This window comes from Ochotona curzoniae, unplaced genomic scaffold (genome assembly GCF_017591425.1).
Source record: "Ochotona curzoniae isolate NIBS_2020 unplaced genomic scaffold, NIBS_Ocur_1.0 contig_64, whole genome shotgun sequence".
Classification (NCBI taxonomy): domain Eukaryota; kingdom Metazoa; phylum Chordata; class Mammalia; order Lagomorpha; family Ochotonidae; genus Ochotona; species Ochotona curzoniae.
Genome location: NW_024466502.1, coordinates 39,997,106 through 40,019,187, shown reverse-complemented (window position 1 = coordinate 40,019,187; position 22,082 = coordinate 39,997,106). Strand labels below are relative to the sequence as shown.

The 22,082-nt window shown below is 39.6% G+C and overlaps 1 protein-coding gene across 2 annotated transcripts in view; it reads right to left on the bottom strand.

Annotated features, from left to right (window-relative positions):
- The window catches only part of DGKH (diacylglycerol kinase eta), a 173,977-nt gene that overhangs the window by 27,864 nt on the left and 124,031 nt on the right, over positions 1 to 22,082 (bottom strand). For both annotated transcript variants that reach the window (XM_040991349.1, XM_040991348.1), the window contains 11 exons: positions 20,617 to 20,725; positions 20,352 to 20,491; positions 16,792 to 16,876; positions 13,961 to 14,046; positions 9,180 to 9,279; positions 7,105 to 7,378; positions 5,543 to 5,671; positions 3,200 to 3,325; positions 2,187 to 2,304; positions 1,142 to 1,252; positions 900 to 996 (listed from right to left, as the gene is read on the bottom strand). In XM_040991349.1, coding sequence (XP_040847283.1) covers positions 900 to 996; positions 1,142 to 1,252; positions 2,187 to 2,304; positions 3,200 to 3,325; positions 5,543 to 5,671; positions 7,105 to 7,378; positions 9,180 to 9,279; positions 13,961 to 14,046; positions 16,792 to 16,876; positions 20,352 to 20,491; positions 20,617 to 20,725 — 1,375 coding nt within the window. The remainder of the gene's footprint in view (positions 1 to 899; positions 997 to 1,141; positions 1,253 to 2,186; positions 2,305 to 3,199; positions 3,326 to 5,542; positions 5,672 to 7,104; positions 7,379 to 9,179; positions 9,280 to 13,960; positions 14,047 to 16,791; positions 16,877 to 20,351; positions 20,492 to 20,616; positions 20,726 to 22,082) is intronic.

Here is a 22,082-nt window from a genome sequence, read left to right as displayed (position 1 = left end):
TTCTGAGCCAAGTTATTAGAAAAACTAAAATCCTTAGAGAAATATTAGAGAAACTAATATCCTTAATTCCCTCTTAAGTTAATTTAAAAACACTACAATAGAGGCAGGCATTTGGCCCGAGACACCAGTTGGCATGCCTACGGCCTATACCACAGGCTGGAGCTTGTGTTCTGTCTGTGCACACTCGGGGAAGTGGCAGACAGACCTCAAGAAGCTGGGGCCTTCCCATCCAGAGGGGAGACCTAGAATGCGCTCCAGGTTAACTCCTTGGCCACACGCAGGGCCTGCTGCCTTTGGGAAGTAAACAGCAGGTGAGTGCTTTTTTCCCTGTCTCTCTACCTCTCAAATCATATAAATAATAAATAGCAACTCTTATAAATAATACATATTTTATAAATTTAAATTTTATTTTAAAATAATGATTACCTGGTTCATCAGGGTATATAAATAATATTTTAAGGATATAAAAATATTCAGATTCTCATGAGTAATTTCTTTTACTCCTTGTTAGAAATCATTGAAAAAAAATCTATTTACATTAAAAGATTCTATTTGCTATGAATGTTACTATCAGGGACTTGTGAAATTTGGAACATTACACAATTGTGTCAGAATTTGGATATTTGAGTCAGAAAATTTAATCAAAATCCCAACCCATGTATGTGCTCCTGTGACATCACCGCCTCACAGCAGCCCCAATGTCAGCAGATAATGAGAAGGTCAACTAAGCTCACTCATACCCAGTATCTATACCTTCAGCAGCACAGAGCTGATGAGCCCTGGAGAAAAAAGGAAAGCCTTAAGTATTCAATAAAATCATAAGGAATTTAGGCGAAGTTAGCTTCACCAATTATCTTTCCAAGTAATATGATCTGAAAAGTTGGATATGATGAACTCACTTCAAGTTGAACCCTTTGTTCTAAGTTCTTGTATGATCTCTGTAACAACTCCCGGGTTCCAAGGACTCCATACCACATCAAGTTTTTGGTTCGGCTCCTGAAAAATACAATTGTGGCAATTTCAGGAAAATCTACTTTTTTTTTCCTCCTTAAAGGTAGAGCAAACAGAAAGATATTATAATAAATGGAATTAAAGTAAGATAGCCTTCATATAACAACATTATTATTATAACCATAATTACCTGCATTTTTCCGGGTGCTCTTCTCTCTTATTGTTAAATTCTAATGAGATTTTGGCATCTAATCCAATCCCAAAGTAATTGTTCATGACACATTTTTCTGTATATCCATCTCTATAATAATGAGAGGTACATAAGTCAATTTCACACACATTATAAACAATTTATACAAACATAGCACAGAAAGTAATTTAAGCATCTTCCAGTCCCCGTAGAAAATTACAAAGGTTAGCAAGAATAACTTCCCATTTTTATGCCATAGGATCAACCACAGTCCAGGGGTACAGACTTTTGGCACACAGGACACAAAACAACAGTGAGCCGAGCAGAGACGAGAGACCCATTCTCCTTTGGTTGTCCCAACTGTGTTAGCTTCTCCATCCCCCCATAGCTTCCTCACTACGCAAATGAGGGTGATTGGGGGATGGTCTTGGCAATGTGTATGATTATTACAAAGTCTCCTTCACTTCTGCCCTTAATAACGAGCCAATATTGATTGAGTTAAAAACACATCCCTCCTAGATTCTATGTCTGAACAAGGTTAAAGACAGTTCTGTCCTTGATGAATATCATTACTGAAATGATACAGTAAGAAGCAAAATGAAGAACTGAAGGACAAGAAACTACAACTCAACCTTTTTTTTCTCCTTGTGTGTTTTTAGAAACTTTGACAAGGTTCAGAGACTTCCTGACATAAACGGAGAAGCTGGACACGGAAAGACAACAGGATTGGTCGGACTGAGACGACAGGAGGTGAAGGCACCAACAGACACAGGGGTGAAGGGGCTTTGAAGTAAAATCCTCCGGGGCAAGTGAGAAGTGATACAGGTCCTCCACACGGCCACAGGCTGGAAAGGCCCCCATCTCAGGAACAGCCCGAGACCCCTGAATCTGAACGAGGTCAATGCGCTCATCATGATGAACTTGTGAAATTTTCTGATCATCTTTTTACACATGGAAACATACTTAGTATAATACACTTAATGTGTTACAAGGTCACACACAACTAAAACAAGAAAACAACAAATGTGCTGAAGCATATTCTTACAGGGAATCCAGATCCGGGTCAATAAATGGTGTGGCACCAAAAGGATCAACATTTGCTAGTAACATTTTGTTGATGATAGAACTCCCGGCAATTGAGGCAGCTAGTCCTGCTCTTAAACCTGGAGAAAAGATAAAATCCCACAGGGTCACTTGTTGAGAAACAACAGAGAACTAGTGTACTCAGGAATAACCTCAAACAACTTGCTCCCAAAAGCTTAGAGTTTTCTACTTTTCTCAACAATCAAAACTAAGAACTATGACACCTGTGGATACAAACTTTTTGATCCTTAACAGGTATCTTTCAGTCTCTCACTCTCTCTCTCTCTCTCTCTCACACACACACACACACAATCATAAAGAGTTAAGGATTTGAAGACTTAAATACATGTTACTTTTTTGTTGTTGTTGTTACAACAAGTAAGGTACTAACTCTGTAGGGAATTTACAGCAAAAACTGAATTACCCAAAATGTTGTAGACTTATCATTTGCATAGTCTCAGAGTTTAGACAACAGTTTAAATGTTAAAAGATGTATTAACATGAAAACTCAGCACCAAGCACAGATAGCAAAATATGAAATGTGAGTATATTAATGATTTTTAGGATACAGAAAAGACTACAAAAAAGAAGCCTTTTTCGTATCCCTGAAAATGCAAGACTATAAATTTATTTCAACACAGTTATGGTATTCAAAGCTAGTTTTAGGATTTCCAGCCTAACATTAAGGTTATAAACATTAAAATATGCACAGAACACAAGAAAAAGGAATATACAAGACTGGAGAAAAAGATCAAAATAGTCATGTAATTCAGAAATTCTAGAAAATCAGGAAAATATTTCTTGTGCAAATGTTCCTTTCCAAAGAGGGAATCTAAGAACTGAAATAAACTGAGCCAAAAACATTCTCCAAGGGATTTTTTTTTTAAAGAGCACATTTCTGGTGTGTAGAGATGCGTAATTACATATTTTTACAGAAATATTTAAGACTAAACCATACTTCAGTATCTGCCCTACCTGGGCAGATGATCCGGGTGTTGAGGACAGGGAGGTTTTCTTTGCTGGCTGCCACCGCTGGAGCAGGGACACAATCAGGTTGGGAAGGGCCACGACTTGTCCGGGAATCTGGGGACCGACACAGAGGCAAAAAGTCCAGATGGTACAAAGCTAACAGTAATGTTATCAAAATAAGTCAGCTCCTACACATGCAAGCCGTCAGATAACTGAACACCTATTCAGATCAATCAGCAGAACTGAAAAGAATCATTCTTTGACCATTCTGACTGGATGTTCTTGAGACTTATCTAGAAAAGATCTATCATAGTTGATATCTTGATCTCCAACTTCAAAAAGAGATCAGCAGCAACAGGTAATTTATCATAATTAAATTCAGTGATATTTATAATATTTGTGTGATCAACCAAACTTTAATATATGTAGAGGGGGGTGGGAGTTGTTAAGATGACCTGCAATACCAGATCCCATAAGGGCACAGGTTCAAGTCCCAGCTGCATCACTTCCAATTCCAGCACCCTGCTAATGTGTCTGCAGCAAATGGCCCAAGAACTAGGGCTCCTGCACTCACAGCTCTTGGCTTCAGGCTCCTAGCTTTGTCCACATTGTCAACCCTTGGCCCTGTGGCCATTTGGGGAGTGAACCAGAGGATGCAGAATCTCTCTCCCTCTCTCTCTCTCTCGTTTTCCATTGCTCTGCCTTTGAAATAAATAAATACACAGATATTTTAGAATTAAGGAAAATTTTGAAGCCTGATGAATTTTAAAAACGTGTTATAACATACATGACCAACATAACCCAATTCTGATCAATTTTGGGTGAGGATCCAAGTTAATTTATATAACTGCTAAAGCTAATCTGTGAAATATGAATTAACATTATCTTTTATCAATGAAGAAAATTAGTATTTATTTTCAAATGAAACCACTGACTTTTCCTGCACTTACTCAAAATGATGACTTTCCCCATACGAGTTCTATCATTTTCTTGTAAAATTTGATTCACTTTATAAATGGTTCCAAAACACAATTACTGTTAAAATAAATGACCAAAGAAAATTTAATTCTAACTAAACTTAGGCAATTTAATGGAGAACAAATAGTACCTTTACCTAATTGAAGGCTATTGATAGATTTTAAAAGCAGTAGTCCTTGAGCTCAATTTTAAAATACCCTAAAACTTAATTATCTTCACTTCTGCCAAGTTTAATTACAAACTAATTATATTAACCTTACACTATTCTCTTTGTTTAAAAATGGTCTAGGGCCCTGGAAAGAAATGACACATGAGCTTCTCTTTCCTAAGAGGCAGAAGTTCTGGGACCGACAGGAAGAACCTCTGGTGTTTAGCTCTGTTAAAAAGCAGAGCGCCTACAAATGACAAAGCCTCATGTTCTACTGCACATTAACTAAATTAAGGTTTCACAGTTCTTCCTGAATAGAACATCTCACGGATCACCACAACATAAAGCATTTCTTGCACCTCAGGCACATGATGCAGTGGATGCACGTCAAGGCAATGATGATTGCTTAGCACAGAAACACTCTCCCCCATGGTTGTTGATTTTCAGAAGTTGAATTACCGGCCACAATATCAAATACTGGGTCATTAAAGAACTTTCTAAATCTATGTCTACATTTATAGAGCTATGTTTGCGTTTTTTTCCCCCTCTTTCCCTCAGTTTTCTTTACAGACTTCAATGGGAGGAAGAGCTTAGCTTGAGGTAAGGTGGGAAGGAAGAAAGCTGAAGAGACTTTCTGAAGAGTCACTATCAAGCAGCATCCTATGGCTGCCACTGTCATGTCGGCTCGTTTTAGTCCACATTGTTTGAGAGATGAAGACATCTAAGGTTTGCTTATCAAATTCACAGATGTGACAAACTTGAGATGACAGGCTCACGCTTCATAAAGTCTCCATGGAATAAAATAATACATCCCAAACTTTTGAAGTTGAGCAACAGGATGCAAGGAGTGACTGAAGTAAGGAAAGGCCAAATCTTGTGCAAGGCATACAGCTTTCTTACAGTTATCACAGGATTCTGTAAGCTGAAACAGGTGTAAATCAGATGATTTTGTTGCATATTTCTTCCTCTCCTTTTTTTTTAGGGAAACAAATATTTAGTCATCCTTCGTCCTACAGTCCTTAGTGACTTGTTATATAACCTCGATTATATACGAGGGATGTGAGAGTATTTGATAATAGTCTAAAGAGTGCTACCTTTATATTATCATTCATGAAAACATTAATTTCCAAAGAGCTTTTCAAAAATTAAAATTTCTTATTTCCTGAACAGCAAAAGTGTAAGCAAAATTATACTTTATTTCCAGAATAACTTCATCATAATTTTCTTACCAGTTAAAAACTCTTTTGTGTCATAATCTCTCAGCTCTTCTTTAGATTCATCTGTTTCTGTACTGTCGTAATCAGATGACTGGTTAACTACTTCACAGGACTGAAGCGTCTGCTCGTCGATAACTTTAAGTAGTAAGAAGATAAAAATGTTTGGACAAATAAAAACAAAATCCATCAATAGTAACACATGCTGAGGAAAGGGAAACTGAAAAGTATATTCCAAAAAATTTCATATTCACAAATAAGAACACTTCAGCAATCATGTCAAGGGTTGTAAACACCAGGATGATAAAATGATAAGGTTAAAATAATAACAGCTTAGCCATGGTGGGTGCCATGGTGCTGGCTTCTGCATTTTATATTTTACTCTACTAAATATATCATTTTAACCTTATCATTTTATCATCTCTAGTGCCTATGGTACCAGAATCCCAACTGGGTGCTGATTCAGGTCTTGACTGCTCCAATTGCAATGCAGAGCTCCTTGCTAATGGAATGGAAAAACAGTGGAATATGGTCCAGATTCTGGGGTCCTACAGCCGTGTGGGAGACCCAACAGAGGCTCCTAGTGGCCAGCTCTGGATTGGCCCAGCTCCAGTCACTGCAGCCACTTGGGGAATGTACTAGCTAATGGAAGATGTCTCTCTTTGTTTCTCCTTTTCTTTCTGTAAATCTACCTTTCAAATAAGAACAAATCAAACTTACAAAAATACGGAATATTCGGGCCCAGTGCAATAGTATAGTGGTTAAAGCCCTCGCCTTGCACATGCCGGGATCCCATATAGGTCCAGCTTCCCATCCAGCTCCCTGCTTGTGGCCTGGGAAAGCAGTCGAGGATGACCCAAAGCCCTGGGACCCTGCACCTGCTTGGGAGACCTGTAAGAGCTCCTGGCTCCTGGCTCCTGATTGGCTCAGCTCCAGCCGTTGTGGTCACTTGGGGAGTGAATCATCAGATGGAAGATTTTCCTCTCTGTCTTTCCTCCTCTCTGTATATCTGCCTTTCCAATAAAAATAGATAAATCTTAAAAAAAAATATGGAATATCCAAATTTTAGATAGTGAAATACAAATCTAATCAGTAGTTACAATCTATAAAGGGAATTTTGAATATGAATTACCCAAATTAATGTTAGTTGCTACTAAAATTATACATATTAATTAAAAATTAAAATACAGGCTGAACTTTTATAAATAAACAACCTAAACATTTAGGAACTTAATGTTGTTAGTATTTTCTGTATCGGTAGAGTATTTTACAGGATGCATTTTCTTTATGAAATCAATTAAGTAAATTAGTCAAAATGTTGGAAATATTATTTTAGATAATTTTCTACTTTAGGCAGAATATACACGTTCTAATTTATTTCTGAGACTTTATCTGAGGCATCATCCATGCATTCTTTTCTACTAAATAATAGGGCTCAGCGCGATTTTCCTTTAGTGGTTTGAGCTTCTGAATTGCCTCAACGACTTTCAAAATGCGTTCCACTGAAGCGCTGTGACAGTCCCCGGCAGGTGCACAGGGCGCTGCTGCAATGCCGTGTTATCAGTGTGTACCTTTTCCAGCTTCTTCAATGACTTGCCTCACTGCTTTCTTTAAACTGTTCGCCCGCAGCATTATCTCCCTGTGTTTGCCAGATTTGGGGGAGCAAGGTTTTGTGATGTTATCCACAAGCTGTTCTTTGCTTTCCCACAAGGACTCTTCACTTGAAGATTCCACAGCATCCTCCTCCACGATGACTGGGCTGACATCCGGGTAGGCTGGGGCCTCTTGGAAGTCTGTGTGCAAGGCCTGCAGCAGTTCTTCCAGCTTCTCTTTCAGCAATGAACACTGAGAAAACCAAAAGCAGTTACAGGACAGACACCCTTAACAAGTAATAGCAGCAGGTGGAGTATAAGAACGCTTACTCTAAGACGGTACCATGAAATACAAGAACATTTGATGAGATATGAACGGCTGTCACCTTTCATATCATAGATGCTATAGTTTAGGATGTAGGTAAGATAAAAAGCTCTGTATTTAGTAGAGATAGAAAATGATAAATTAAATTAATGCCTTTTTTTCAAGTGGGAAGATGCCTATGTTGATATTTAGCATTAATTGGTTATCTATTATAATTTATACTTTAGACCTAATAATGAAAAATTTGTAACTTAAAACAGATTTTGACGCATACACTAATATGACAAAGAAATAATAGGAAAGGTTAGGTGTGGAATAAAGATTGTGATGAACACATCACACTAACACATCATGCTAACAACTGGTCAGCTGGTTTTGTAAATTGAAAATTTTATTCTTAATTAAAAATTTTAAAAAGAAAATAGGAAACAAATTAGCACAATTCTTATGTAAATGTGTAGAAGCAACCAGGCTTCATTTTTCATGGCTAAAAATCTGAATAATAACTGTATAGCTATTTTTTTCCTTAAAAAGCACAATAAATACTTTTCTATAAAGTCACACATTACAGGAAACATTACACATGAGCTGATAATTGTCACAGAAACTATTAAATACACTTTCTTCTTTTAGTAATTAACTTATGGACCACTTTTGAGCACCATAAACTGCAGCTCTGTCCGAGTCTTGGCAAGCTAGCCTCAGAAGCTTCGGTTTGTGAAGGAGCAAAAAGTACTAAAAGGATTACTGGTTCAAAGAAAAACTGAGAACAAAAAATACAGAAGGAAAAAGGGGAAACAAAGAGGTAGAAAACAAGCACCTGCCCTTCTTTCTTGCTGTGTTTCTCCTGTTACTAGCAGAGAGGACCCATTCAAGACCGACGCTGTTGATGCTACTCCCTGGCTCTTAGGTGCACATAACTTCCCTTGCTGCTTCGATAACATGTGCAGACAAATCTACCGCAGAAATGGGTTAGAGACCAAAGTGTAGCTAAGAGATGGTCTCTGCTTTCTGAAACCCTCCCCAGAGTATAAAGGTGATAGAAAGAGGATGAAGCCTTGAAATGTGTATTTCAACTTCTTTTTCCTTGCACTCAAATTACCACCTATAAAATAAATCTGAGGAATGAGTCTCCTGGCAAGCTCAAGGTACCTAAGTGTTTTATAGGTAGGCTCTGTCATGAACTTCTAAGAACAAAAGCAGTTATTGCTAACGTTCACAAAATTACTCTTATTTTAGCATCAAAAAGCTCATGGGTTGTAGGTTGTGTGTGTGTGGCAGGTGTGTGCGTGTGTGTGGTGTGGGGGAAGAACCTGCAAAGTAAAATTCAATGCAAGAGACACAGGAAGCCGAGGCATGGGGAAGGACTTTGGTTGGCCAGCTGGCGTGGAAACGAAAAGCCCACTGCCTGGCACGGCGGTCAGACAGCTGTGCCGCGGTCAGACAGCTGTGCCCCGGTCACGGATGTCAGTCACTGGGAAGGGTGCTGGCGTTCTAAAGCCTGGCTGTTGGACGGTTTTGTGGAGTTTGCCTATGCAGTATATGGGGATCTGTAAAGTAGCACAGCTTTAAAAATCCTCAGATCTGATTCAAAAACGCTTCCTCCCCCACCCCTCCTCAGGACTTGAAAAATGTTTGATAGAGAAAAAGCCACTTTTGTCAGCTTAGCTCTAAAGCACAGTTCAAGATTAACAAGGTCAGCAAGCAACGAATCCTCAAGAATCCTTACTTTGCTCGCCAGCGTATCGGTCTCCACAGTATTTTCCAAGGACCTGTCACAGGCTTTCTCTATTTTGGCTATGAAATCCCTTATGGTTTCACAGAGTACCCTTGGAGGAAAAGACATTGAACAACTCGGTAAACACAATAGGTGGATCTGTTTCGATTTATAAACACATTTAAAGATAAACACAATTAGGTAAACGGTCATCATATCTAGATGATTCTGTCTAGACTTAAATCTGCTGAGTAATGCATCTTAGATAAACTCAATATGTTTTTAAATTAAAAATGGATACAAGGATACACTTTGCTCTGTGTAGTTTTTATTATAGTAAATTCCATGTTGCCACGAGCCTTTCTCAAAAAATTCAGTTAAATTCTTAAGAAGACTACTTTCAGACCCTGATAAAGTACAGCATCATCTGGTACAGTGGATGTATTTTCACAGCAGAGTCTGCAATACTGAATGAACAAGGAAGAGTTCACCATTTATGCTGTCATTGTCCTTCTACTGAGTAGTACGTGGGCATTTTGAAAACACACTGCTCCCAAGAGGAAAGAGGTTGTATATTATGCTGCAAACCAATCTGTCATTTGAATTGAATTCTATCTTCTATAAATCCATTCATTTTCCCCTTAACAAAACCAATGCAATAACATACAGAACTAATTTCATTGAGGTCTCTTTAGTGTCAGCAATATATGGTTTACTCGTTTGCTTCTTTTAATTTCATTTGGTTTCTTTGCAATGGAAATAAACTCAGAGAAAATAGAAACAACCCAAAACACTAATAAAATCAATCTTTCTAACGTCTTGGGAACCAGCATTGAAATTTAAAACCACCAAAAGAAGGGTCAGTGATGAGCTTTGCTCCAGCAAGGATTTGTACTGATGCAGTCAGGGCACCTAAGCTCACGGAGTGGTCACAGTCAGGGATGTGGATGGCAGTCATGGAAGCAGATCACAGTGTGGCTGTCACGGACTGACATGGAGGAACTGAAGACAAAGAATGAAACGAGTCCAAACTTATGTGTTCAATTATATGCACACAATATTCCCTGAAAGTGTCACAATGGTAAGCTAATAATTTGAAACTGAGACATTTAATAGCCAGATATGCATACACACCATCACACACACATACACACACACACACATTCCACCGTCTGCTTCATCATCAAAGAATTAAATACACAGCTCTTAACACTTTTTGTTAAATTTGTTGATTTTTTTTGCTCAAGGAGGGCATATTTCAAATAATAATAAACCTTCACCTCATTTACTTGAAAGGCAGCTGACTAACTATCTCTAAAGACAGTCCAAATCTAAATTCTATGGTTCTATGACAGTGACTTCAGACACTAATTTTTCCTGCTAGTTATCTCTTTTCCTTAAACAAAACCAAAACCAAACCAAACTAAACACACATATACAAATTGTACTTATTTTAAAAGTTGGGAGCTGGGGCCATTATAATGGCTCAACTGGTTAATCCTTCACTGGCAGGTACCAGCATCCTATTTGGGGACCAGTTCATCTGCTGACTGCTCTGCCTGGGAACACAGCAGAGGATCCAAAGCCTTGTGGGAGACTAGGAAGAAACTCCTGGCTCCTGGTTTTAGATTGAGGCTATTTACATAGTGAATCACCAAAAGGAAAATCTCTCTCTTTGTAAATCTGCCTTTCCCATTAGAATAAAAAAAAAATCTTAAAAAGAGTTGGGAGTACAATAAAAAAATCAAAAAACTTAATAAATGTCTACAATTAAAGTTAGCCAAGTTTAGAAACTACTGACTAAATAAAAGTAGAATCATACATATTACAGGTTGTAAAAACAACTTATTCAATAACTTTTCTTATTTTTACAGATATATTACACCTATGCTCATTTGGAACTTCTGATTTTCAGATGATCACTCCTGTTATTAGTTAATTGATAAAATTCCTGCCAAAGTCAAAGAATGAATGTCATAGGCCAACCTACACATGAACTATGTTAATGAAATACAGCGTCCCATTATCATTTCAACACCTTTTAAAAAGGTGAAAACAGGTGATGACACTTGGGATTATGACGTTAGGAAATGTAAGTATCCTGCACAAGACAGTTAAAAAAATTTTGTCTTGATGCCAGGTGTGAAAGCCTAGTGGCCTTGTATCTGCTGGGATCCTATATGGGCACTGGTTTGTATCCCATCAGCCCCACTTTCCATCCAGCTCCCTGCTTGTGGCCTGGGAAAGCAATGGAGCATGGCTCAAAGCCTTGGAACCCTGCATCAGTGTGGGAGTTCTGGGAAAAGCTCGTGGATCCTGATCAGCTCAGTTCCAGCAGTTGAGGCCACTTGGGGAGTGAACCAGTTGACAGAATATTTTTCTGTCTCTCCTCTATATATCTGCCCTTCCAATAAAATAATAAAATAAATCTTTTAAAAAAACTGTCTTAATAGTATATCATTTGAGGCTTACATCGTCCTGTAGCTGGTTATATAGCCTCCTACAATGCTGACATCCTATATGGGCACCACTTCCTTTTCTAGGTGGTCCACTTCAGATCCAGCTCCCTGCTAACGTACCTGAGAAAGCAGCAGAGGATGGCCCAAGTCCTTGGGTCCCTGCCCACAGGTGAGAGTTCGGGATTAAGTTCCTGGCTCCTGGCTTTGGCTTCGCCCACCCCTAGCTGACCCTGGCTGTTGCAATCATCTGGGGAGGAAGCAATGGATGGAAAAATCTCTTTTTCTCTCCCCTTTTTTGAAATTGATTGAAGTAAAAAACAAAATACATTAAAAAATTATATCATTCAAAAAATAAGTAGAATTAACAAAATAAATTAATTATTTTATTTAGGTGACCCCCGTGTGTGTGTATACTGTCTTTTTCAAATCACTGATTTGTTAATTGGGTACTTTACTATGTATATGCCATGTCTTAATAGGAACATTTAGAAATATATACGGGATGCCATGTCACAGGTGGCAGCTTAACTCACTGTACAGCAACATTGGTCCTGTATTTCAAAAAATTTTAAATAATAATGTATTTACTTGTATAAAAAAATGGAATGAAACAATTTGTGGGGTTCCCTTAGAGACACTGCAGCAAAATAAAGTGGGGAGCAGATGGCAAAATGTGGGTAACAAAGCTGAGCAAATGGCATGGCAGGAATTCACAGCCGTCTTGTACATATGTTTACATGCATCCACAAAAAGGGGACATACATTGCATAACTGGCTTTATTCTCTCTTTGCATTCTGCAGCCTGGGTTCTAACCTGGGAGATCTGGAAAAAGCTCCATGCTCCTGGCTTCAGCTCAGCCAGGACTACCTGGTATAGTCAACTGTGATTGAACCAGCAGATGGAGTATCTCTCTCTGTTTGTCCCATGCTTTGTAATGACGATTCTCTAAAAAAATATAATTTTTTTAAAAGTCTGTGACAAATTTATGTATGAAAAGCTAAGCATATATTTAAAAATATTTTTTCATCAAAATAAACTTACTTTTATTTCTATTTTCCACACATCCTTCAGGTTCCTTTGTATTAAACAAAAAGTAATTTTTTTTTGTATTATGAAAAACCTTCATTTTCATTTTTCCAATGTTTTCTCATAGTGTTCTCCACTTTCTTCTACAAAGATGCATCTGATTTCTAGGGCCAGGATTGCATACTCATAATCTAACTTAGATACAGGAATTGGGGCCCAGCATGAGAAAGACAATGAACAGAGAGTGCTTAGGCCTGGGACAAACGAGAGATTCATACATTTCACGGAAAGCAAGACATTTCACTAAACACAGACTTACCAACCAGCAGCAATGCTGCCAAACAGGGACAAGGGCCCACCTCTGCTGGGCCAAGCACTGTGCTTCCTGAGGCATGCCTACGCCACTCCACTCGCATCTACCATGCGTCCTGCTTCTGGGGGCATGGCACCCAAAGCAACAGTTTGGGGTATACTTTCCTCACAAGCAGGTTTACAATGATTTATCTCGTCTTTCCTTTTGATTGCAGATTATGTGTATAATACAGTAGAGTCTCAGTATTTTCCCTCCACTACTTTCCCACTTCCTTTCCTTTGCCTCCTTCTCTTCCTCCTCTTTCTGCATGATAGCAATATCGGCTTGCTAGGCCAGAATCTTAGGAACATTCTTTTACTTCCAAGTTGAACATTTCATATGGTTTCACTTCCTTCTTCTGGTTGACTTTCTAATTTTCATGTCAATATAGAGAACTCAAAAACCAAATTCTAAATTCCAGCAAGGCAATCTCTGGGATAATAACATCAAGTTAGTTTTGGCTCCATGTACAGAAACACCTTAAATAAAATCTGATAAATGAATTAAAATATAACTGAGCAATTTAAACATGTTGAGAAAGGCAATTTAGAAAAATTACATCATCATTTTTTTGTCTTTCACTGATGCAAACAGTTCCTAAACAGTAGTGCTGAGAAAAATGGTTACAATAAATGTGTTTTTCATATCACAACTAATCATACATACTCTCTTAAATAAAACATTTAGATTAAACTCTAGACTCACTAAACCTTTTTCAACTAAAAAAATGTTTCAAACCAAGTATCAAAAAAAAATACCCTCTAAATGTTTCCCATCTAAAATCAGATGCTAAAATAATTTTTAAAAATCATTTGAAATTTGGCATATCTAATTCTATAAGCTATTTCATAGACATGTTTTGCAAAGAAAACTCACAAAGAAATTACATTAATGATAGGAAGCAGCTTGGCTCTTTCATCATGCGACTACTCCCTGATTAAACTCCACAACTCACTTGGTAGATGCTATGACCACTGCATGTTCGCCAGCATTGACAATCTTCGTAAGATGATTTGTAACTGAGTCTTCATAAATTGTCATCTGAAAAAAAATATATAGTCCACACTGTATTACCCTTGCTGCCATTTATACAGCTCAGTTCTTAACTGTTGCCCAGAGGAGAAGCAGGCACAAGACAGTCTGAGATGCAGCACTGAAACCATTACACAAGGAAAACAGGCCCTTCTGTGAAAATATTTCTGCTTCTAGAATTCTTTTGTTTTTAGAAAAATCCAAAAAAATCCCTTTTGAATAAAATTTTAATGTGAAATGGATTAACACAAAAAAGCTGACAAAATAGCCTACCGATGTCAGACAATCTAATGTTTTAAATGGGTAAGACTAGAAATTTATGGCACAGAATATCCAATGGTCCAGAAACAGATAAAACAGATTAAAAGGTGTTCATACAGGCTCATTGGCCAGAATCAAAACCTCAAACATACACACTGTATGGTTTGTGGGAACGGATGGTCCGTGTAGCTACCAGAATTGGGAAACTGAGGGCAGTCAGAAGCAGACAATGCCAGCTGTTGCCACAGTATGGAGCTAAACAACTCTCATATACTGAGTGTAGATTCACAAACACTCCAGAAAAACCTGTTATAGCCACAAAGCCGAACACACCTGCCATACTCCATCTTGTACATCTCTATCTCAAAGAAATGGAGCCGGGTGCTGACACGCTCAGAGCAGCACCCGCTGGGCAGAATGGATGACACGTCAAGGTTTATTTGGGCAACATGTTACTAGGAGACAAAGAGAATGAATGACTCAGGCAACTACACCACGATAGAGAAATTACAAACACAACACTGAGTTTCTCTTCAGAGACAAGCCACATGTGGAGGAGTACTTTCCATCAAGGAAGGACAGGGTGAGAACCCACAGTCACACCCAACACGGTATTGGCCCACTAACCCATTTCACTGATTTCTTGATGTACATACTAAAATGCATCTTTATAACATCAGAAAAATGCAAATCTAAATACCTATTTTTAAAATGCAGAAATATCTTTATAATTTAGATTTATTCTCTGAGAAGTAGGAGATGTTCAAAATAATTATTAATGTCACTAATTAATGGTTTGTCATTAATGTTCTTTCATTTCTTGGATTTTGTTTTTAAAAAATCCAAGTTTTGGTTTATTAAAATGATTCCAGAAGGGGGAACAGGGGAGGAACCACAGCCTCTTTCACAGGAAAATAAAATAATCCCTATGTTCAGGGATCTTGTCTAGTTATTTGGCAAGGTCAGAAGGGTAGTATAAAAAAGTTAATATTTCTAATGCAGACACTGTGCTGGAAAAACTTGGTGTCTATTTGCTCCTTTCATTATCTTGCTGGCAAGTCAAGGGGCCTGAGGCTTCAGTGAGTGGAGGGACTTCCTTCCTATACCCACAGCTATGGGATTACAGACAAGCCACAAAGAAAGGTAAAGCTTGATTTTAATGCAGTTCGTTGTCAAGGTCAAACAACAGTGCCATAGTCAAGTGCAGAGGGCATTCAGGGCATGGTCGGGGCAATGCAGAACACTCAACACAAATCTTAGGGGGTGCTATCGTCTTCTTAAAAACCAAAATAACCGTGATTCAAAATCCTTTTGCACTAAACAAACAAGATAGCTTTCACTCACTTAAAACTGTACCTCATGTTTAACAAGTATACATGTGACACAGGTAAGTGCTTATCTCTTTATATTTCAGGAAATAAACATTTCTGAAATAAGTGGAGAAAATTATCCTTTTCTGTGCTTTAGAAACAAAACTAATAAAAATACCAAAATGCTACTGAAGAAAGCAGAATGGTTTCTATAAAACCACAGTATGTGTATAGACAGATTAATATTGTATTTTAAATTGCTGCTGGGAATAAAGTAAGGAAGTACATTCATGTTCAATAGTTATCATCTCAGTGAAAGGACTAAAATGACTTTCATTTTCCTTTTCTGAAATTTGAAAAAGTTGGTTTGGCAATTACAATGGCTAGAACCAGACAAATGCAAAGCCAGGAGGTAGGGGTAGGGTCCAGGGGGCGGGAGCCTCCTCCGGGTCTCCCACATGGGTATGGGAACCCCAGGAATAGAGCCAACCTACACTGCTTTCCCAGGCTGTAACAGGGAGCCGGATCAGGAGCGGAGTAGCGGAGTAGTGGAGCACAAGCTGGTCCCAAAAAATGATACTGGCACCACAGGCAGAAGCTTAGCCCACCATGTCAGGGTGCCAACCCCCAGGAAAAGTTTTAAAAATACTAATTAGCTTCTCTAAGAAACAGCTCCATATTTCCAGTTGGCACTTCTCACCTTAGTTTTGTCAAGTTTATCATTTTCTTAATGACAAAACAAAAATTTCAGTTGTAAAATAAACACACATAGATCAAATGGCCCGAGTGAGTGGCAGAACAATGCTTTAAATGCCAAGTTCTGTTTCAATCTCCACTGGTGGGCCAGGTACTGGGTGCAAGCAGCTGGAATGTCACTTTGGCCACCTGAATCCCCCTCGGGGGTGCCTGGGTGCGATTCTCGGCTCCACTCCCTGTTCCAGCTTCCTGCCAACGGACACCTGGGAGCAGGCTTGTCTTAGGGACGACTTCTGTCTGTACGGTTGGTACGTACGACGGCTCAGCGATCTAAAGGTGTCAAAAACTTTGAATACAAGATTATATCACCAAAAATGTAATTGAAATTAAATAAACATGTTGTCGTAGCTTATGATTAAATTCCTTACTTCTTCCTAGAGACCTGCCCCTACAGCAAACAAACAACACAGACAGGGTTGAGTCTTACATAGAGCACTTCAGACGTCTCTGGAGGTCCTGGAAGCAGAGAAGCCTTTGGTGGCAACTTGAGTTCATACGTCATTATACTCCATCTGAAGGGAAAAACATCTTTGGTCTCATTCCTTTGGAATTTAATATGCTTACTGTCCCCATTCCAAATACATTTATCAATATATACATCTATCTAAGCACTATGGTTTATTTTAAAATAGCCATAGATACACAAAGAAAGTTCTGGTAATCTTATAAAATGTTCATTTCTTTTATCTTCATTTTATTTGAAAAGCATCTAACAGCCACACTTGGGTCAGGCCAATGCAAGGTGTCAGGTCATGGGCCATCACTTGCTGTCTTCCCGAACGTGGCCAGGCAGGAAGCTGGAGGGGAGTGCAGAGGCTGGACTTGAACGCAGGCACTCTGACACAGAGATACGCACACTGCAAGGTGGTGGCCTAACTGCGGTGCCAAATGCTTGTCCCTTGTGAGCCTTTTCACCAGCAAAACGAAGATGACAACAGCAGCTCTTGAGGAGAGCAGCTGTGATGAACTGAGATGTTGGCAGATGAAATAAAACAACCAGAAGTGCCAGGACGACATTGATGTATCCGTTGCTCTCTTTCCCATGGTCTTCACAAGCCTCCGGTGTCATCTTTGTAAAAGCACCACAACCATGGCTGTCCAAGCCACCCCCACAGTGATTTTCTGAAGATTAAGTAAATTCAGAGATCCAAAAAGCTGGCATAATAGTAAATGAGTTTCCTTCACCCTTTCTTTACCGACTACTAACAAAAGCACAGGCATATGATACTCATATTTTCCCAACAGTGGTCCTGAGCTTTTGCGTGCTCTAAGATGACTTTTTTTATCTTGTGTTTTTTGCAGGCCAGACTGTAACAAGGAATTTCATCACCAGGTGCTTATTCTTAGCTAACCACACAGACAATCAAATTTCTATAACACAGGGAGGAAAACACACATTCTGAGTGGAGAAAAATGACAACTAGCATTTCCTAGCAGGAATGGTGTCTACACTTGCAACAAGAAAGCAGTAAGAAGGACTTGGTCAGCCAACAGACCTTGAAAAGATGTTCTCAACCCTGGTGCAATGAAGCTGAGGACATCTCTGAACTATCAAAACCACTCAAGTATTATACCCTCAGAACATTTTTCTCCACACTGGGGGTCTCTAAGGCATCATTAAATGACAGCACCCATGGGTGCTGATATAGTTTGACTGCATGCAATGGTCCCCACCCCTACCCCTCTTGCAGACATGGGAGGGAAAAAAAATTGGAACATTTGTTCCACCCACCTTCCTTCATGCCTCTACCTTCCCCACCCTAGTCAGAGACCCACAAGGGCATGCAAACTTCTCAATTATGTAAACAATGCTAAATATAAAATTAAAAAACAAAAATTAAAGAAAAAGAAAGCATGTAAAATACTTGTTCTTGGGTAAGCACAGAAATGGATGGCTGTCTAGGAATTCACCTTCAAGCTCGATTACAAATAACAGTGATTCTAATATTTCATTTCCAATCTTTTCCCTCCAATTTTATTAAGAATTAACTGACAACTAAAACTAGCATATATTTAAGATTGGTGATTGTGAAATACACATATTAGGAAATAATCAACACAATCAAGCTAATCAACAAATCTATCACCACATTTAGCAATCAACATTTTTTTTTTACTTTCATCCTCTTTTAAAGATTGGTGACTGAATATCGCTATATACTATTTATGATTTTTTTAAAAAATATTTTTATCAGAAAAGCAGATTTACAGAGCTAGGAGAGACAGATAGGAAGATCTTCCACCTGTTGGTTCACTCCCCAAGTGGCTGCACTGCGATCTGAGGACAGGAGACAGGAGGTTCTTCTGGGTCGCCCACGCTGGTGCAGGGTCCCAAGGCTTTTTTGGCCATCCTCTACAACTTTCCCAGGTCACAAGCAGAGAGCTGGATGGGAAGTGGGGCCGCTGGGATTAGAACCTGTGGCCATATGGGATCCCGGCATGTGCAAGGCAATGACTTTAGCCACTAGGCTACCATGCTGGACCCTATTATAAATATTTTTACACCCAAACTATGTGAAGTGTCTCTCTCATGCAATTTTGAATAAAGAGAGAAATGCTCTCCTGCCCAATTCTCTTTATATTCTGTTAGCAAAAGAAATCAGCCATTTCAGCATTACCTGATGACAGGCAAGGTTACAATTAATTAGATTACAGCTCATCATAGAGTAATTACATTTAGGATTGGTGGCTCCCTGATGAGATTCTGTTGTTTTCGGGAAGAGGCACACAGATGGCTAATTATCAGGATTGGTTTGATTCATGCCAACTCAAGTTGAAATGACCCTCTGACATGTGTTCCTGCTTAGCGCGGGAGGACAGGCCTCAGAGCTTACTGAGCACCGTGTCCTCTCCCCAGATTCTAAATTCTTCCTTCCGCAGCGTTCATATATTGCAATTTCTGTTTTAGATGTGGGGTATTCAGAACTCCTTCTCTGGAAGCTGTGCTGCTAATGCTTACCCCTTGCTCTGGGAGAGGATTCGTTTTCTTTTTTAATATTTAGTTCTTTGGGCCCAGCATGGTAGCCTAGCACTAAAGCCCTCGTCTTGCAAACGCTGGGATCCCATACAGATGGCGGTTCATATGCTGGTGGCTCTGCTTGCCATTCAGCTCTCTGCTTGTGCCTGGGAAAGCAGTCGAGGACGGCCCAAACCTTGGGACCCTGCACCCACATGGGAGACCTGGAAGAAGCTCCTGGCTCCTGGCTTCAGATGGCACAGCTCCAGCCACTGTGGCTGTTGGGGAGTTAATCAGCAGACAAAAGATCTTCCTCTCTGTCTCTCCTCTTCTCTGTATATCTGACTTTCCAATAAAAATAAAACTAACAAGATTTTTAAAAAATTTAGTTCTTTGTTGAAGAGATATTCTAACAATTCTAAAGTTCATATCTTCCTTAGCTTTTGTGAAAATGCAGTCAGAAGAGTCCCTACTTATTGTACTCCTCAAAATCCACTCAATGAAATGTTCAGCTTTCTGATCTGAACAGTAAAGAAGGGTAATTAGTATCACCATAATGTTCCATGTTTAAAATACTGGACTCATTAATCTAGTTTTTTCATAACTCGTTCATTCATTCATTCAAAACACATCTTTACTAGGTGTCCATGCATGAAAGACTAGACAACATGAGGAATCTACTTTTGTGGAGTTTATAGACATGCTTTTGTGGGAACAGATGATTAGCTTACAGTTAAGATGCTCACACCCCACACTGAAGTGCCTGGGTTCGATGCTGGGCTCTGGCTCCCAAATCCACCTTCACGTTAGTGCTGACTCTGGGAGACACTGGTGCTGGTTCAAGTACCTGGGTCCCTACCACCCGTGCTGAACCTGAAGAAGCTCTCAGCTTCAAGCCAGCCCAGCTCTGGCTGTTGCAGCTGTCTGGGGAGTGAACAAATTAATGGAAGATCTGTCTCTCCTTCCATCTGTCTCTTTCAAGTAAAACGAAATAAAGCATAAAAAAAATGAAGAAGAAAATTCGCTTTTACCTGTCCAACATTTTTGTGCTGGCTCGTTCCAGCTTCTCCAGGATCTGAGGAAGTTGGGTGTCATCGTCATATGAAGCTCCCCAGCCAAGCACTCGAGCCAGGTCATTTCCTGTGCCCAAGGGCAACACTCCCAGCTGACACTGCAAGACAGCAGCACAGCGAGCGCTGAGACCAGCTCAAAGAGCAGAGCAGCTCCATCCTGCACCTCCAGCAGGCGTGCCCCCATGCATTCACGCCAAGCAGCCACACGAAACCCAGCACTTGCCTGCTTATTCAGGTTGAGCTTATCAATTTCTGACAAAACCCAACCTACACTTCCATCTCCTCCACATACGAGAATCCGGAAATTGTCAAACTTTTGAAATAACCTCAAGCTGCAAGGAAAAAAAAATATTTTAGCATAAACAGGTAAAACTCACTGTTATGTTGTATTAATTGGCATTCACATTCAGATTAAACATAAGAACTCTTACATATTAATTACGCTGTCAAAATTAATTTGAGTGCAATTTTTAACATCTCAAAACACAAGAAAGGAAGGGAGTTACAGGTGGAGGAGTAGATAAGATTAGAAGGAAAGGGGAGAAGGGAGAAAACAGCAAGAAGCAGACCCCGGGAGAGCGAAGGAAGGCAGAGTAAGATAATGAAAGCAGTGATATTCCTCTTTCCACAGCAATGCTGCGTGGCTTCCTTAGGAATGGCACTCCAGGGCTTGAGCAGCCAGGAGTTGCATGTTAATGAACAGCAAAGGAAGCCACTTCCAACCCTGCTGAGGAACTAGTTACTGCTCTGGACCTGCTTGCTCCCCGCCTCCTCTAGTCCCAGGCAAAGGCTTTTACTTCTGTCATCTCTCTTCTCAACTTTCCCCACGTTCTACCTTCTGAATGAACCACTACACACCTGCGATACTGTGGAAGGTCTGAAAAACACAGGGACAGTTCCAAGAAATTTCAGACAGAAATCCTTAGAGGCTTAGAGGATGAATGCGGAAAAAGTATCCCAAACATAAGAGAATGGGACCTGTGAAAGCTGACAAAACAGATATGTTAGAAACGGGCACAAAGCGAGAAGAGAGGCAGATGAGGAACCTCCTCGAGGGCTCCTAGCAAGGAGGTCCAAGCAGGTGTTGGGTGGCAAGCAGGAAGGCAGACACCACGTGACAAGAAGGGCATGAGACAGGGTAAGAAATGGGCCGTGCCAACAGGTGGTTCCTAAAGAGACAAAAGTGAAAAGATGACAAGGGACAGAATCAGTAAGACAGAACAAGGTGTCTGCCTTTTCAGGTGCTGGGAGTAAAGCAAGCAGAGAAAGACAAGTATCTCACCTGGCAGCTGACAGACAGACTCTAAAGAGAGAATGATCTCATGAAATTAAAAGGCTAACAGGGGCTGCCAGAGTCTGGGCATCTGGGAGACAGAGGAAGATGGGGAAAGGCTCATTGACAGTTCCTAGGTTACAGCCAGACGGGAAGGAGGAAGAAGCTCTGGGGGTTTATAGCACAGTAGAGCAATTGCAGACAATGTACTATATATTTACCTTTTGAAAAAAAAAAAAAGCAGATGATGGATGTTTACAGGTTTTCAACATAGAGAAATAAATGGTGTTAAATGTCTGAGACACACAGGTTTACCCCTGGCCGATATTACATGGTGTGTATATATGTACCCAAACATCACAAGGTACCCCAGAAATATAGTTACAAATGAAGTGAACTTTGCAAAATATTAAAAA